The sequence below is a fragment of the Apteryx mantelli genome, chromosome 10 (assembly GCF_036417845.1).
Source record: "Apteryx mantelli isolate bAptMan1 chromosome 10, bAptMan1.hap1, whole genome shotgun sequence".
Classification (NCBI taxonomy): Eukaryota; Metazoa; Chordata; class Aves; order Apterygiformes; family Apterygidae; genus Apteryx; species Apteryx mantelli.
The window spans coordinates 5,807,416-5,825,114 of NC_089987.1; the positions used below are offsets into that span (position 1 = coordinate 5,807,416).

Consider the following 17,699-nt stretch of genomic DNA (forward strand, 5'->3'; position numbering starts at 1 on the left):
GCCCAGTAAGGAGGCCATTTTGGGAGAAGATTAACCCTAAACAAGCTGTGCTGTTTCATATATATTGATGAGGAAGCTTTATTGTTATTCATATATGAAACAAGAAAACAGGAATGACAAAACACACAAAAAGTAATAGGCCAGATGGGTTTGATCCTGCCTAAATTCACCAGCATTGATGGAAATGCTTTCATACCTGCCCCATTTCAATGGAGCAGAGACAAGCATTAATAGAAGTATCATCAAACAATACAGATTTGTCCCCAGCTTTTGACAGAAGGATACTCACCACAATAATGCTCTCATGGTCTTGAGTGGTTAAATTGTTGTTCTGAAAAGGTTGAACAGAAGAAATCAATGCACAAACAGTCTTCAGAGTTGATACGTTAGCATACTCTTAGCTACCACCAGACACAAGAAGAAAGGCTCAGCACTGCAATTGCTTGGTTTTAGAATAAAATTAATCAAATTAAAACCATTCTCTTAGAGAAAGTGATATATTTTTTGCTATGAGAGATTGTGCAAGCTTCCATTTTCTCCTCAGTACCATCAGATTCAAGCCACCCCAGTCATGAAAGCTGAGCATACAAACATCAAGATGCCAGAGCAGATCTCAATCAACTGGAAAATTAAAGCTAGTGCTATGTTTCTTAAATATGTTTTCTTAAGCCAGTCTGTCTGTTTCTAAGAAAATTAATAAAAGGATTACAGTGGTGTTGTATACCATTGGTGGGTAGTAAGCTAATTGCTGCATTTTTTCTGAAATTCCTTCTCCTAATATGGAACGAGTAAAAATCAAGAAACTTACTGGAAGTCCCCTATGCTACCTCAGTTTTCACCAGTGAAGAGTCTGTGTTTGGCTTTCTCAGCAACATGATCCATTCAGAGGTTATAGCTTTCTAAACCACTAAGATCTTAGCTTACTGAAAGAAAAATAGCTAGCAACTTTTTTGCTCATCACAAATCTTTGTATACCAGAACTGGACATGAAAAACCTGCTTGGCATTGTACTTCCTGCCCACAGAAGGTTAACTATTTGAAATAAACACAGAAAAGAAGGATAGATATTTCTGGAGAAGGAAAATATTTTTCTTTGACAGAATTGGTAATAATAAAACAGCTGCGTAATGAATTTGTTGATATATACATATTATTGGCCTGGTACAAGGATGATCAATTATGCCAGCAAAGCCAATAAAAGTTAAGGGAAGTTTTACCACTGACTTGAAATAAGACATGAATCAGACCCCTAATAAATTTACCATGAACAATCAGAAAAGAAAAAGAGGCTTGAGAGAAAACAGCCTTTTGTTTTGTTTCTAGAAATCTACATAACATGGGTCAAATTCTCTGTTTCCCCAGCAAGTACAAATTCCACTCAAGTCAGCAGGAGTCACGAGCATACTTAAAGAAGAATTTTGAAAACCCAAGTTAAAAGAAAACCTATCCACAAACTTTTAACTGTTTGTTTCTCATCTCAAGGTGACACAGGCTTGCAGGAACACTGCTGAGCTCATACCTCTGAGAGCAGTTTTGAGACGATCTCCAGTGGTGCTTGGTGAATAGAATCATCCTGAAGCGGAGATGTCAGCGCCATGTCCACCAGCGTCCTGATCTCCTTCAACACCACCTCCCAGCGGCTGGGGTTACTGAGCACCTTCTTGTACTTGTAAATCTTTTTCTGCAAGAAAATGAAAGACAGCTGCAGTGGCACCACAGTAAGCCCTTGGAGAAACTGCTGCGATATGGGCCTGCTACATGCAACTGTCAAGTGGGCTGATTTATATGTTGAGTTTTGTCTTTTCTACTTGCCAAAAAACTGTACTTAAAACATTTAAATTGAAAAGGAAGCCTCATATATCTAAACCAATTTGTTCTGTAGAAGCAATGAAAAACTGTGGCACTTTTTTTTTAAAAATAAGTTTTTAAACTTCAGAGCGGTTTTCTTTCATCATCTCCTCTTGCAAGCACCTTATTCCCCAGTCTAATAACAGATAACTGCTACTGTACTGTTTCCAAAGCTAGAAGTCCTTTTAAAGTCCTTTTAAAAGTCCTCATTAAGAAAGAAAGAAAGACAGAAAGAGAAAGAGCCCATCAAAACATCATTTTACAAATACTTTATTCTACATTGCTAATTGATGAATTCAAATTCAGGATGAATTAAAATTAATTTTATCAAAGTGAAATACTTCAGTTGATCCACAGGCTTTTTTTTTTTTCTTTCTTGCAGAATCCTGAAATGTTGTGTTTTCACTCTTCAGCTGTCACAAAAAACAAACTTAAAATCTCTAAGCCTTCCATGTAACAGAATTTCTATTCCCCAAAAAGCATTTCTGCCCATACACAAATGACCTACTCCTCTGTATTCTCCTGCATCATTCCTGGTAGCGTCTAAACTATTTCTCTTATTATCTAGTAAACAGCCTGGCTGGATAAGTAAAAGACAACTCTTACCTCCTCGGCAGCCATGTCACCACAAACGACTAGAATCCAGGCTGCTTTGTATTGTAAATAGTATTTTTTAGAGAAAACCCATCCTCCCAAATTCCCAGAGGTAGCTTGATGAAACTCTAGAAGTTCAAGGAAATGATGACGAGAGTTAAAACGCCACTCCCGATGACAACGCAAAGGAGATGCTAGAACTTGCCAAAACAGACACTCCTCGTGTCGCCGCACAGGCACGGAGTTGGCAGGGAAGGAGCTTTGCTGGCTGCGGGAATGTAATCGCCAGGACCACAAATTTTTGTTTAGTTCACATTTCCTTTCACTCCTCTCTGTCTGTAAATCTGATCCCCTGATCAAAGGGATGAGCACCCTCATGATGAGAGGAAGTCTGCACATGTGTTCAGGTTTATTAAACAACACAGGCTGGGCAGCTCGTCGGTCTGCATAAAGCCATCAGCGCTTTGCACTAAAAACGGATCTTACATTCCACAGCAGCATTTCCAGAGAAACCTTCAGAATTGCTCACGTTGGGCAGCTTGCAGATTCAGCTGCATCATTCGGACTGAACATCATCAGCGCAATAAGGGCAGAGGACTTCACAAAGGGGCGCTCTGGTTTGCGTTGTTTTGTTTAAAAGCCTTGCTGTTACACGGCATTTCTCCCTTTCCCTCGTCCAGGGCAGCCCCTTCTGGAAGCATGGGAACAGCCAGGCTATCTGCTTACCCATCGCTTCTTTCCCACTGGGGTGGCAACAGATCTCACGGCCAAGAGAAAATACAGTCACCTCCTTATCCTAACCAAGACATGAAAAAAAAAAAAAAGGAATACAGAAGATACAGATTTCAAATGCTTTGGGGTTTTCTATACTATTTGGGGGCAGGGGGAAAGAGGGTGGCTCTGGGCTGACATGCAAAGCCTGATAAAGCAATCCAATTACCTTTTCAAAGAAATTCTTGCAAGTACAAAAGCACTGAAAAGCTAAAGGAACATATAAAACATGCTGCAGACACTATCAAATGCATTTTGGATTTTGGAATGGAGCAAAAATCTTTGTATCTCTAAGCTCCTTGGAGCAGCGAGGGTCCACTGGAGTTTTTAAGCTACCGACACTACTTCTATTACCATTGCAGATTTTTGGACTCTTTAGAAAACTTGAATCACAGAGAATTTAATTTCTTTTATTCATGTAGTGCTTTTTTTTAAAGAGTCTTTTTTGTCAGACCCACTCCAGCACTAAATAAAATCTAAACTTCAAAGCCAATCAGCCAGCTCTGTAACCTGAAGCAACTCCTTTCTGACTAATTGAGGACACTAAACATAGCTGGCTCAAAAGACAGGTTTCCGTGCTGAAATTTATTCCCTGGCCCTGTCCTACAAATAAATGAAATCCAAAGCAGAAACTAGAGTACTTCAGATTAAAGGGGGACGGGGGGGAACGCACCCTCTAGATCACTGGGTCACCGTATGGCTGCCGAAGCAGGGCTGCCCTTACTCAGGGGAGTTAGGCGCGACTTCGGAGAGCAGCTCGTTCAGGCTGAGGGACAGCTACTGAACAAAACCCTCCTGCCCAAAGGGCGGCTGCCTGCGCAGACAACTTTACCCCAAATAGCTTTCTTCCATTCTCAAATCCACCCGTGCTTGGGGGCAGGGAGGAGCAGGGGAGGTTTCCTTTGCCTTTTAGAGATGTCCATTAAAAATTAAAATTCTGTTGATGCTGACGCACACACGAGAAAAGACAGAAGGAGCTGTACTCCCTGCTGCGCCAGGGAGACCTACCAAAACTGCTGCTCGCACCGGGCAGAGCACAACTCGCAGGGAGCCTCGAGCGAAAGCCACCTTTCCGCATGTGCTGAGCAAGTCACAAGCGAAAAACCCAGACCTGTGCTTCCACTTCAAGTTTTCAGCGCAAAGGGGTGTGCTACACTGCTACACTGGGCTGTAATCGTTAAGCAACACTACAGGACTTTTGAGTGATGGTGGGAAAGAAGTAGAAAATAAATAAATAAATCAAGAAGCCATCCCCAAGAGGGTTGAACTCTGCTATCCTGAACCTTTGCCCATGGTTACGCTGCGGTTTTTCTCAGCAGAATGCTATTCACTGCTGAGCGCCCTGCTGAAAGCCTCAATTAAAGCTTGAAACCTATCAGTAGGTTACAGGAGCAATTTGCTTTGTGTCAGCCAGCACTTGGCCAACGCTGAGCCATCTGCTCCGTTCTACCTGTGCTGACTCCGGAGCAAGCACAAACACTCGCTCGTGAGCCGACAAGCAAAGCTGCCCCATAAAGACCCAGATCAGAGACGGGGCATGTCAGCTGGTGCAAGGAGTTCGTGCTCCCCGTGTATCCGTGTAGAACATGCCTTCAGGTTCCCCAAATGCCCACACAATATTCGTCTTTAATGGCATGTATAAGAAAGACACTGGAGCGGGAATTTGACCCCTCAAGGATTTCACCGCAAGGAGCGGTTCCTGCGAGGGAGAGCAGCACATGCCAGCTCGGGATTCGACCCTTCTCGTTACTGAGCAGCCAGAACCCCACAGCTAACGTCATTCTAAAATCCTGCTGTGCTGATTTTAAAAACAAAACCATTGAATATAATAAGTACCAAGCAGCAGCAGCAGGGGGAATAAATGACACTGACAGGGCATCCTTCATTCTCAATTCACTATAATTGAGTCTTGCAGAAAACCCGAAGACTTAAGTCTCAATCCTCTTTTAGAGGAGGAGGAATTGAAACCCACATGAGAAAATTTACTTTTCCTGTGTTACCAAGCAAGCATGCGACAAAAGTCTGCAAGCACTGGCTTTTGCCATCAGTGCTCAAAAGCCCTTGGACACTGCGGTGAACGCATTCAGGAAAGCCTATGGCACAAGAGACTTTGGGCTTTTTTTAAAAGCCATCTTCATGTGTTATTCTAGCCCATAATGGCCTCAGTCTGCAGCCTTTGTTCATACACTACTTCCACAGACAAAAATTGGGACAAGAACGGTAATGCTTGGGTACTCAGGATCTTAAAAAACTGGACTCCAGTGCACAAAAATAGAAGGCACGGCACAAACACCTCCTTCAACCTTAACAAGACCTTCCAAGTTAATAACATCTTAAAGCAGTTGGCACACTTGATGCAAAAAGGGCAAGATGAAATTAGCTTTCTTGTTGACCAAATTTCACCCCTGCTTTGTCGCTGGCCAGGAAACAATTCACATTCTTAAGAACCAGTTTTCCTGTCACCAAATACTGTCTTTGCTATGTTAAAAAAATTAATTGCCAACCCTAATCCAGAATGGCCTGTTAAATTCTAGCTCTCTGTTCTTCAGCCTCACAACAGCACACGACTAATCGCTTCTTTTGTGGCCACACCAGAGCTACTGCAGAAACGTATGGTGACCTCAAGGGCTGCGCGTGCCAGCAATTGTTTACTTCTTGCTGAGCAACGAGGGCAGCTCCAGCTAAAGGGAAAAGGTCAACCTCCCGCACAGAGGTCCTTCCCAGCTCATTGCAGGGATGGCTGAGCCAAGCTAGTGTTACAGTTTAATTTTGATGGTGAGACAGGGCTTATATGAAATGGAGGTGTCACTTGCTAGATGCAAATGGCTAAGTACATAGAATAGGCACTGAAACCGTTTTCTTCCATGCAGCAGAACACTTTGTTAAAAATACTATGTAACGAGAAACAGGAAAAGTTACTTGTGATGCACAATACACATGCTTGGCTCATCCTACAAAATTTGGGAACTATATCATGTATTCTTGAGCATTACCTGCTGGCATCTGGTCTATTAACTAATGACTACATAAATACTAAGACAGCATCCCCAAAACTCATCTAGATTCATATTCTGTTTCTAATACTAGTAAGCATCTGGTGCTTCAAGGTATTCTGGAAAATACGTAAGAATAACTTGTTGCTAACAAAAGTTTCCATTATAGTCAGAGGTGGGCTTAAATCACCAGGTGCATCCACTGAAAGCCTTTGAAACTGTGTTCTGATCTGCAACATTCACCAATACTAGGAAAAAAAGCAACTTGCCTGTACAGACTAAGCCTCCAAAAAGTCCCGTTCCAGGCAAAGGGCTGAGGTCAGGACCAGATTATACAAACTTCTACAAACCAGGGACTTAAGGCTGCTCATGTTGCAGCGTCAAACTTCACAACCCCCTAAGGGTTTTGCACAGAAAGACTAATGTGCTGCTCTCTCAAGTAGCTGCTTAACAGCAGCAGCCGCCTTTTGCACCCTACAACATTTTCAGGCCAAGGGAGTTTCTGCATTTTAATTTTACCTGGTGCTAAATGTTGAAGCGCATCAACTCCTCTGCTTCAGTTGTTTCTTAGAATGCAATCGCCTTGCTCTGGGCTGACTTGCCTGCAGGCTCCTTTCCACAGTTCAAAGAACTGGAGGGAAACGATAAGCTAGAGACTCCTTGATCCTCACTCAGCTGAGGTCTACAAAACACTACTTTTTTCTTTTTTTTTTTTGCTCATTCATTTCAAAAACTCCCCAAGAAATCACCATTATTTATTGCTCTATGAGTAGTACCCATGAATCGAGAGCCTGAATAAATATATCAAGTGACAATCTCTGCCCTGATCAGCTCACGGTCTTGATGACTAAAGGCAGGAAGAAGCAACAGCAAGAAAATGAGGTGACATGCCTGAGGTTACATGGCAAGCCACGACGAGAGCCAAGACTGAGGTCTTCTGACTCTCACACCTCCATGCTAACGGCTAGACCATGGCATCTCTAAATAAAAGCACCACCAAGAGGAACTGGGCTGTCGGGAGCAAGCTGAATGCTGATATCCTCCTGCAGGGCTTCACATTCAGAACACCTCCCTCCACACCCTTTTTCAGTCTACATGTGTTTACTCATTTTTTTTCCCCCCACTGGTGTCTACCATCTTGCTCCAGATCTCAGGAAACCCCAAACATTCAAATCAGTACTGTTTCAAAGCTACCAGAGTTCAACGGGTTCAGCACACGGCGATATGAGTTCAGCTGTTACTAATACACCAGCTGCAATGACAAAACAGACACTTCCCACAGGCACGGAGTTTGTCCTTTGCTCAGATACCGCTGGGACGACACCACCGCAAGACTAACAGAATGCTGAAACAAACAAAAATTTAAAAGGACGAAACCCAGATTCCATTTCTGCTTGGACCGATAGAGGTGCAAAGGGGAAGCGTGAACAGAGGTCCCGTAGGACAGCCTCCAGTACCTCAGTCACCACCTATGTAACACTGGGCAGCGGCAAGATTAATGCATGGAAGAGCTTACTCCCAAAGCATATACATATATATATACATACACACACACACACCACCTCCTTTGCCTAAAGTTGTCACCAGACCGACCACTGCCCTGGGCTTGTGCTCCCAGATATGCATAATAATATTGCTAAGATATCTTTGGGGAACAAAATAGGATGAGAAGATGGGGAGGGAGGGATATTGTATCCAAGGAGAAAAAAACTAACACTGGGCAAACAGGCCTTCAGTTTATGGACTCCACTGAAGAAAACTCTGCGTGCAATACAGTATGTGCGCCTCCAAAAACTCAGCAATTTGAGACAACTCAGAAGTTGTGGCTTCCTTCTAGCCCCCAAAGTGGAGCTGGAATGGGTTATCTTTGTATACCTTCCCATTATTAAGCAGAGAAACCGAGCTTTGTTTTTGCCGATCTCCCATTCTCTCTCTCAAATGCTTGCCTACAGCCCTTGGGTCATAAAGATACAGAAACACAGCTGGCAGATCCAAAACCAGATCTCCCTAGCTGTGCATTCGAGATGCTGTTCAACAGCTAGAAAATGCAAAAGGCCAACTGTGGCTCCAGCTGCACTTTGCACGGGCTAATGCGGTTACTATCGTAATCAGACCTGTCCACAGGGGAGCCTTTTTTTTGGCAGGGCTGGCTTTGATGCATTCCCCGAAACCCTCCATCCCTGCTTCCATTTCCTTTTGGCAAACACTCCCATTCTTCAGGCCCCAGTTCCAGCACCAGCTTTACACTTCAGGTTGGCAAAACATCAGCTTTCATCCTGCACACAGCAACTGCTGTTCCGTATTTTTCGTAACAGAGCCAAGCTAGGGTTTGTTTTTAATGTTGCTCCGGCTATGCGGAATTTCACTATGACTGCAGATATGCTTCTAGGAGAAGCACAAGCCACTCCCTACTTGCAAAAAACATTCGTAGAGACACAGCTGTGTGCTTGGATTGCAAATCGCATGTAACCTCTCCCCAAAAGAAGAAATACTTTAAATCATGTTTTTTAAACTATGTCGACCATGTTTTGTTGCTGTTTTTAAACAGAAGTCACACAACACCTTCTTCTCCTGATCTCGGGCAGGAGGAAGAACTTTAACAACTTCAACAAAGTTGCCCCACACTGCACAGAGAAGATATGCCCTCACCGCAGACTGGAGGTTTTTACAAACTTTAAACTCTCATTCAAAATGAGTAAGAAAAAACTCCATATAGAGATTGCTAGAGTCAAACAATTAGGGCAGGAGACAGACATCCTGCTTAATCTACACCACTTTAACAGCTTCTTACTCATCATCATCAAAGAGAAGGTTTCAAACATGTTTAGGCACAACTGTCTCCTCCTCCTGTAGGACCTCACTGCTGCCAGCTGCAGGATTTTTGGCCCTTTTCTCCAAAACAGCAAATGCTCAACACAGACACTGTCCAGACATCGTGATCTCAATGTTCTGGCAAAATCTATAGTTTCCAGATGGGCGTGAGCCTGAGGTGCCCCTACATTTGAGATTATGCAGTATGAGCTGCAGTCAGCAAAACCATGGTCCATAAAAAAATAAAATAAAAAGGAATTTAAAAAAGCAGACTAATAGATGAAAAGCAGGGCTATGTACACCATACACACTCCACTCTTTCCAAAACCTTCAGTGGACTAACTGCATTGCAGTGCTTGAGTAAAAAAATAGTATTAAATTGGTAAGCTATAATAGGCAGTGTTTGACTGTGGAGTTTAGCATGCATGAAACAGAAAGCAGAAGACAAAGCACTGTGACATTAACTACGACATAGGTGCAGTCCTTGCTGTGTGCTTCTCTGTGTAGAGACCTAACGTTACTGACTACCTTATGGACTGCATCTAACACAAAGCCGAACTGATGCAGGTTTCCCATACCTTTATATTCATGCACTTTATATTCCACACCTGATGGCTGTGTCTGTGGAGTCTAGTCCTTGACATCCACCAGCTCTCAGAGTGCAGTGGGAATAAATGACTTTGCCACTGCAGAGGAGAGATAGTGTGTAGGAAAAAAAAAGAACACACACAATCTTATCGGCATTGCACTTTGACCAGGTCTGCCAAAGAAAAAGCTGTGCACAAGGCCACCGTGGAGAATAGCCAGACAGTATAGCTGCTGCGCAGAAAACCACCCCACTCTGACACTACCCCCTTCAGAGCCCACTCCGGCAAAAGAGGGTTGTCCAGGAAAACAGAATGCTTTCTCAGCTGCAAGGCTGCAAAACACACACCAGTCATTTCAGGCACGTAGGAACTCTGATGGTAAGAAATTTCTACTTGAAAAAAGACCTCAAATTAGGATTAAGCAGTTACTAATGCTATGTATTTCAGTAACTGTTAACAAAAGAGAATTCTCTCCAAAAGAGAATCCATTCCAATTCTATTTTCCAGGAAATCCTAGTAGTTTCAAAAGCACTGAGTAACATAAAAAGCAATTATTTCTTCCCAGATATACAAACCAGATTAAAAAGCCACGTCATGCCTATTCCTTTTCACTCCGCACTGCTAGCAGTGAGCCCCCTCACCTCTTTCCTACCCTCCTCCCTATGCTCCACTCAGCAAAACCTTCAAAATGGACAGTCATTTACCCACCTGTTTCACTTTCTCCTCCTTGGCAAATGTATTATTTTGCTGAGTTTCTAGCACTTCAGCACCATAAATGGTTTTGAAATTGTCTTCTCTCTCATGTGCACCTGCATCATCAATGTCGTCAGCAGGAGAGATGTGCACAGCTCGAGGAACATGTTTGTGGCAGAAAGCTGCTGCAGAGCCTTAGGGAGAGCACAGATACTGGATACCGATGCGATGCTTGCAAGCATCTTAAAAGGGACTTCAGAAAAGCAAGGTATTTCTGTCTCCGGATCACTGGAATTTGGAGCTCTGAATTTTCCATTCTCTCACAGGGAGACACCAGATTTCAGCATTTGCAACTGAAACAGTCCCATCACTTCATTCCATGTTTTTACATCCCATCTCACCGCACCAAATCAGCACAAAACCCAAACCTACTGCAACTCTTTAGCCTACTAAAATGTCAACAAGTCTCTGCAATTTGCTTGTTTTCTCTCTCTTTTGTATAAATGCTGCTTGGTGTGCAAGACTGAATCAAGACCTCCCACGTTCAGGTTTCTGATCCCAAGGCTAACTTCCCTGTTGAGCATCTGAGAATTTTGGGGTGCTACCAGAAGCGCTGCCTGCCTCACTTTCAGAGACAAACTGATGCAGATAAGTTGCATGCAACAACCCTGTTGTCCTTGATTCATCTGTTCTCTGGTCACACAGTTAATCTAGCGTTCTCATCTTAAATACGATAGTAAAAAGCACCAGAGAACAGGCTATGGCAAATAATTGTGATGCAATGGCATCTGAATGAAGACAGTGGAATGAAGGGCATAAATGACTTTTACTAGCATTACTTTCTGTTACTTCTTTTCTGATTTTGAAAGAAACATTATTCTGGGGGAAAAAAAAAAAGGAAGTGTGACAGACAAGCTGAACACGTGATTTATTGCAAGTGCTAGAACAGATGATAAAAGCTTTGACATTTAGAACATTTTGTTTCAGAGTTTTTTGTGGATATTACCAGCAATTTTATAATCTTATAATATATTATATATACTAGGCACTGGACAAACAGTAATTTTATTGGAAGAATTAAATGTACACTCTGAGGGGAAAAACGTGCAAGACGGGAAAGGGAAGTCTAAAACAGCACCTAGATCCTCTTTGCTACTTTAGGCTCACGTAGGTCTTCTGCCACCAATGAAGTAATTTGCAAGTGTCCTCATAATGTCAATAATGCAGAATTGGTCCCCAACACAGTGGCTTAACAAGGCACTTAGCATCTACCAACTCCCAGAGTTAGACATTCACACCCAATGCGTTATGTGACAAGGATAATTATACTCCTGGGGAAGACTACCAAGGCAGTACCTGCAAGAGGCCTCCTAAAAAATCCAGATTTTTACCTTTCCTCTGCAACTAGGCACCTGAACGAGAGAGTAGTTTTGGTGCAGTTCTACACTATGACAGTTACAGAGGAGAAGTTGTAATCTGGTGAAACTAGTGGTCACCATGACCTCAAAGTCTTGAATTGTTAAGAGTTAGTCATCAGGTCAGCCTTGGAATAATGCCTAAGAGCAGTTCACCAGCACAAAAAATGAGGATCTCTCTTGAGCAGTAGTTCAGCATTCCTGAGAAGCAATATACTCTAGCAATTGTATTTACTCCTCTTTGGAGCGGAGACCTAAGTACACAATAACAAGCTGGCCTGTTTATTCAGCTGTTTTTGACACCCCACTATCTTCAGACCTACTATTAGTTTAAATAAGATAGTATCCAAGTCTAGAGGGGAAATTTAGAGATAGTCCTGACTTAGCTAAAGCAAGATAGAAAGTAACTGTCCAGTTTCTACTTGGATTTCACCTGTATGCCATTAACTGGCTTGAGTTCTGTCTCTATAAAAAAGCCTGTTTTGGCAATGCAGGAGGCAGCTAAGGGTACACAAACCACGTGTGTATACGGCTGGATGACGACAGAGCAGCACAGAGCAGCAGCTCACCTCCAGGCTGGCATCCCAGCACGTTGCCGAGAGCCTCTTTTGGCTGGACAAAGTGCTGTGCTGACACGGACATGCAGCTCCCAGATCTCCACCGATTCACGTCGAGCCAGTGCAGAGCACAGACTGAGCTCAGCCTCTGCTGCTGCAGACGTACCCTATGGGAGGAACCTGGTCTAATGTCACCCACAAAGAGTGAAGTATTTTTCTAATGCAAAGGCAGCTGAAGTGATTTTGTTCAAAATGCTTTAAAAAAATTAACTGTTCTACCTGTTCCACTTCTTAAAACATCACCAATGATTCATAAAAAATAAGAGAAGAAACTTTCTGTCTAGATCCAATTCTGTCAACATCTAGTCTGTTTTTCATCTATTCACTTCCACCTCCCAAATTGAGATTAATGTCTTTCTGCAGCTGACAGCATGGTTACTTCTAACAAACTAAGATCTCAGAAAGAGAAGACAGGGCCAAGATTCTTAAAGTGACTTCTGATAATAGCTGGCCTAAGACTGATCAAACTTGGGTGGGAAAAGGAAGGAGCCAATGGACTTAGAAAAGAAGGAAAAAAAAAACCCAACACTCCTGTGCTCATGAAACTGTCCTAAGCAAAAAACAATAAATAAAAAAATTTAAAAAATTTTAAAAAGGAGTGAGGGGAGTATTTAACTACAAAAAATAAACATTACATAAGCAGAAGGCTCTGCAAGCAGGACAAGATTTTCAATGAGGTAGCTCCTGAATTTGCAATGGGATTGTTTAGACCATGGATCGGCCGGTATTATCCATCACTGCAAGAAGAGTGAGGGAAGGCACACAGGGAGGCAGGCACACACAGCTGCAATTCACATTATCTTCCAAATATAAAAGAAGAACAAATGTTAAATCCTGACAGTAAAAGTTGCCTAACCCGGAAAGGGGGCATCAGGAATTGAAAAATGCTGAGATTTACTTTTAGCTCCACTATATTCACTAAAAAGCTCTAACTGGTACAAGTTTCTCTTCTTGGCAACTCAGATCCATGAACATACCATTTACTCCCTGTATCTGTTCCCTACAAAATATAAAGTCCAGTCTTAAACTCTGTCAGGATGTTCAAAGCCCTGCAGGGGAGAGACTGCAGCTACCTTAAAAACCTGCTCATGGTCTCCCAGAAGCGATACCCATGTGTTCTGCTGGAAGAATAAAACCACCAGCCAAAACCTCGTGCCTTCCATTTATTCTGCCAAAGCAAGAAACTCGCTCCTTCAAAACCTGCGAGTACCCAAAGCCCACAATGCTTTCAAAGCCCTGAGGCTTTGAAAGGCAAAACTCAATTCCACAGCTTAGCTTCCCATCAATGTATCATTGACTCATATACAGACACAAAAGGGGGGTGGGGGAAGCAGTCATTGGCCTAATTCTATGAAAATTATTTATTGCTTCTTATAATAGAAAACAAAACAAAACAAAACACACACACACAGAAAATGTGAAGTTCTGTGTTCCACAAATACACTTTAGGTTTCAGCTAAAGAAAGCAAAGAAATGGCTGGGACAACGCGAGCAGCGCGTGTGCTGCGTAACCACCAAAGAGAGGGGCTGAAGTCCAGGAACCACCATTCCAAAGAACTGTTGAGCTCGTTAAATAATATTTTCACTGTAAAGTTCAGCACAGGGCTTTTCTTCATTGAATTGTCACCGACTATCAAAGCTTTCCTCTCTCAGATCATAAATCAGGTGATTAAATACAAATGACAAACATGGACCTTTTTAACTATAACTGATGTGATTTTTTCCTGATCTCATGGTTTTAAGACATGAGTTACCAAGATTTAGGGCTATAAATTTCTTTAATGTCATCATTTAAATTCTATATAAACCCCACTCTTGTATCAGCACTATTTTTAATCATTACCATGGTGACAAAACCGTAAAGGTGCTTTACACAAGGAAGGCTTCACCACAGTTTCAAAAACACTTTCTCTCAACTTAATTTTTTGCAGTTTTAAAGCACAGAAAAATAAACCCCTCCAAACTTTCACTGTTAGATGCCGATACTGATACTCACACAGAGCTCAGCGAATCACCTGTTGTATAAAAAGCGTTCCATATCTACAGGCAGTGAGTTCATAAACTGGACACAGTGAAGACTAGAGAGTATCATTATTCAGGTCAAGTATGACTTTACACAACAAGAAATCCCTTTGCAAATAATAGGGTTGCTTGGGCATTAAAGTATCTATTTCCTGAAGACAGAGATACAACAGTCCCTCAGAGAACCAGAGAAATATTAATCCAAAATTAAAGTTTTTGAATAAAGGCCAACATTTCTCGTTTTAGAATTCATTGCAAAAGGCTTGCGAATCCCTAATGACAACATTGTTCTAGTTTCCAGTTCATGGGAATCAAAACATGGAGTTTGTTTGGAAAAGGAATTTTTAAAATAAAGGTAATTGATTGCTGACTGCAAGTCAGCAGTGCGCGGTCATACTGGGCTGCATGAGCAAGACTGCAGCCGGCAGCTTGAGGGAAGTGGTTATTCCCCCTGCTCGGCACTTGCAAGACCGTACATGAGCACCGTGCGCAGTTCCGGGCTTCCTGGCATAATGGTAAGTCACAAAGAGACCACAGGAGGGGCATTAAGATAATACCAGGTATGACAGAGGCTGAAGAAGAAAAGGCTAAGGGGTGATCCAACAGCTGCGTTCAACTATCCACTCGGCGGTTACAAAGGAAAGAGAACCAGACCCTTTTCAGGCACACAGTGAACAGATAAGGGCCAACAGACCCAAGCTGCAGCAGGGAAATTCTGGTTAGATCTAAGGAAAACATTTCCACAGTGCAGGTGATTAAGCGCTGGAGCAGGAGCCCAGAGGAGCTGAGGAATCTCCATCCTTGGGGATATTCAGACCTTGACTGTACAAGGCTCTGAGCAACCTCACACAACGTCAAAATAGACCCTGCACGGAGGGAGGTGGAGAGAGGACCAGATGATGTTCAAAGGTCCCTTCCAACCTGAACTATTCTACAATTGACAAATTTTCACTGTCCATGCTGGCAGAGAGGTAAAAACCCAAACCAAACAGCATTGCTCCTAAGAGGACAGTTAAAGACTGGCTGATAGCATCAGCAGGAAAGACAAGAGATAGGCAAACATTTCTAGAAGACAGAGGTCAGAGGCACACGCACAAAGCTCAGCTTTAGTCATGCTACACACTTTACTGCACAAGACCTTCTGTATGGTGCCAACTCAGGACAATCCACCCAACGCCTTCAAGCGACACCTTTCACTGCTGCATCACTCAGCTAACTAAGCAGCACAAGTGGTCTACATCCCATAATGAGGGTGGTGCTCAGAATTTACTATCAGGCATGTTAAAAAATGCAACATGCCCTGTGTAACCTTTAGATGTCTTCCCCCCCCCAATGTGAATCTGTATCTGCACTGCATATCACAAGAGAACACCCGCAGGCCCCCTGAGAAGACCTCACCGACATCTTTTTGAATTCAGTGCAACATGATATTAAATTAGTCAAGTGGGTCTTTTCATTACCAATACTGTACACGTATGTTGTAGCGGGGTTCAATGCTTTCTAAGCGTATGGGCACGACATCCTCCTAAGTGGTGCTAGACACTATACGAATACATAGACACGGGCCTTGGCCCAAAGGCAATAAGATATAAACAAACAACATATTAGATGGATACTGTCGGGGAAAATGCCAGGGGTACATATCTTGTTATTTGAGTGCTTCCCAAAAAAGTCACAAGTACCCCTCAGAGCCAAGTTTAGACATATTCACCCCCACAGTATGGGTCGGTTACCACTGTATCTAGTCTAGATCTAGAACCAGTAATAAACTGCATGTGTTACTCACTTTTGTATATTTATGAAAAGTCTCATTATCTTTATTGATACACTGTTATGACTTATTAGCTTCCAAAAGATTACATATCATGGTTTCAGTCCAACCTCCCTGGTTGAAAGGAATGTTTCCTACCCCATGGATCAATGATTTGTTTATGTTTAAGTATCTGGACAGTTGTTAACATGTTCTGTTTATTCCCTGCACAAAGATAGTTTGGCTTAGCTATAACCCAAAGGAAATCAGGATTTCTAAAAATAGGCTGAGGTGGCCAATAATCCTTTAGGAGTTACACACTGATACACACTGATATTCAGATTAAATGAGGAATTATGAGTAACCCTTAGTGGGAGCGTTTGAATCTAATAGAAAACCCAAAGAGAAATGAATACATAAGGAACAGTCTGCCCCTGCTACCTCCAGACTCCCTTCAACGAACACAGCATTCAAGGAGAAAGTCACGTCTAAAAAGCCATGTAAGCATCCTGACAGCTACTTAGCTGGATGACACACAAAATCTCTTGGAGGTGGATCTGAAACACTGGTATTCATGCATTTAGTTTTCTTTTATTTCTGTTTATCTGTAGCATCTCTTTTACTATTCTCTGGGCTGCAGAAAAAAATATTCTTGATTTTTATTTCAATATTTGTCTCTAGAATAAAAATTATTTCCAGGGTGCCAGCTGGCAAATTGAATTCCCACAGTGTGTTAATCCTTAAAACTGTGCCACATAAAAGCTCTCTCACAGCCTGTAGCACCTTCATATGAGATTGAAGGATACCCAGTAGGGGCCTGAACTTGAAGAGCTTCCCCAAATATTTAACAATACCACTCGTTCCTAGACCTAGCCATTTTCCAGGTAGCTCAGACAACATGCAGGCCACACCAGACTCTCAAGGCTTGAAATAGGAAAAGGAAGGGAAAACAGCCAGAAAGACATTGACAGAATATTAACCTGCTCCCACAGCTGTAATTTAAGTATTCCTGTTTAAGATCAAGAGGCTACACCTGAGGCCAATTCCCACTGCTGGAAACTCTCTGGATATTGATTTGCCATCTGTAAAATGGGGTCCTTCAGTCTCATTTATGCAGTTTGTGGGCAGTGCAGGGGAGGTGAAGTCCTCCTGCTGTATCTCTATGCAGTGCCTCGTACAGCAAGGCTCTCAGTTCAGCTGGACCCTGCAGATACTTCCACCACACCAACACAAACCATAGGCAGCTCATCTCTGCTGAGTATCTGCTTTCCCCTGAGTAACTGCTTTGGCTATCTGCACCATTTTTCATCTGTGCTCTACATCCCCGCAGAAATGTTTTGACCTGTACTATTTATGAGACCACTGGACAAATATATCATTCATCAGCACAACCACCCAATTATAATACAGCTGCAGAGATCTCTCTGCCAGCTGGTGCTTTGTGTAAAAAACGCATTCCCAAAGAAGAGACTTCACATATTTTGGGTTCCCTCACTACCTGCTCATCACACAGATCTCAGCGTGAGATGAACATTGGCGCCTGCCTCTGAAAAGCTGTAAGTTATAGTGCTAGTAAAGTGATAAACTTCACTAGGGAT

At 42.6% G+C, this 17,699-nt stretch overlaps 1 protein-coding gene across 3 annotated transcripts in view; it reads right to left on the reverse strand.

Annotated features, from left to right (window-relative positions):
• CMIP (c-Maf inducing protein) overlaps positions 1-17,699 on the reverse strand; it is a 140,759-nt gene that overhangs the window by 35,748 nt on the left and 87,312 nt on the right. For all 3 annotated transcript variants that reach the window (XM_067302433.1, XM_067302434.1, XM_067302432.1), the window contains exons 4-5: positions 1,520-1,681; positions 290-331 (exon numbers count right to left, since the gene is read on the reverse strand). In XM_067302433.1, the coding sequence (XP_067158534.1) occupies positions 290-331; positions 1,520-1,681 (204 nt within the window). The remainder of the gene's footprint in view (positions 1-289; positions 332-1,519; positions 1,682-17,699) is intronic.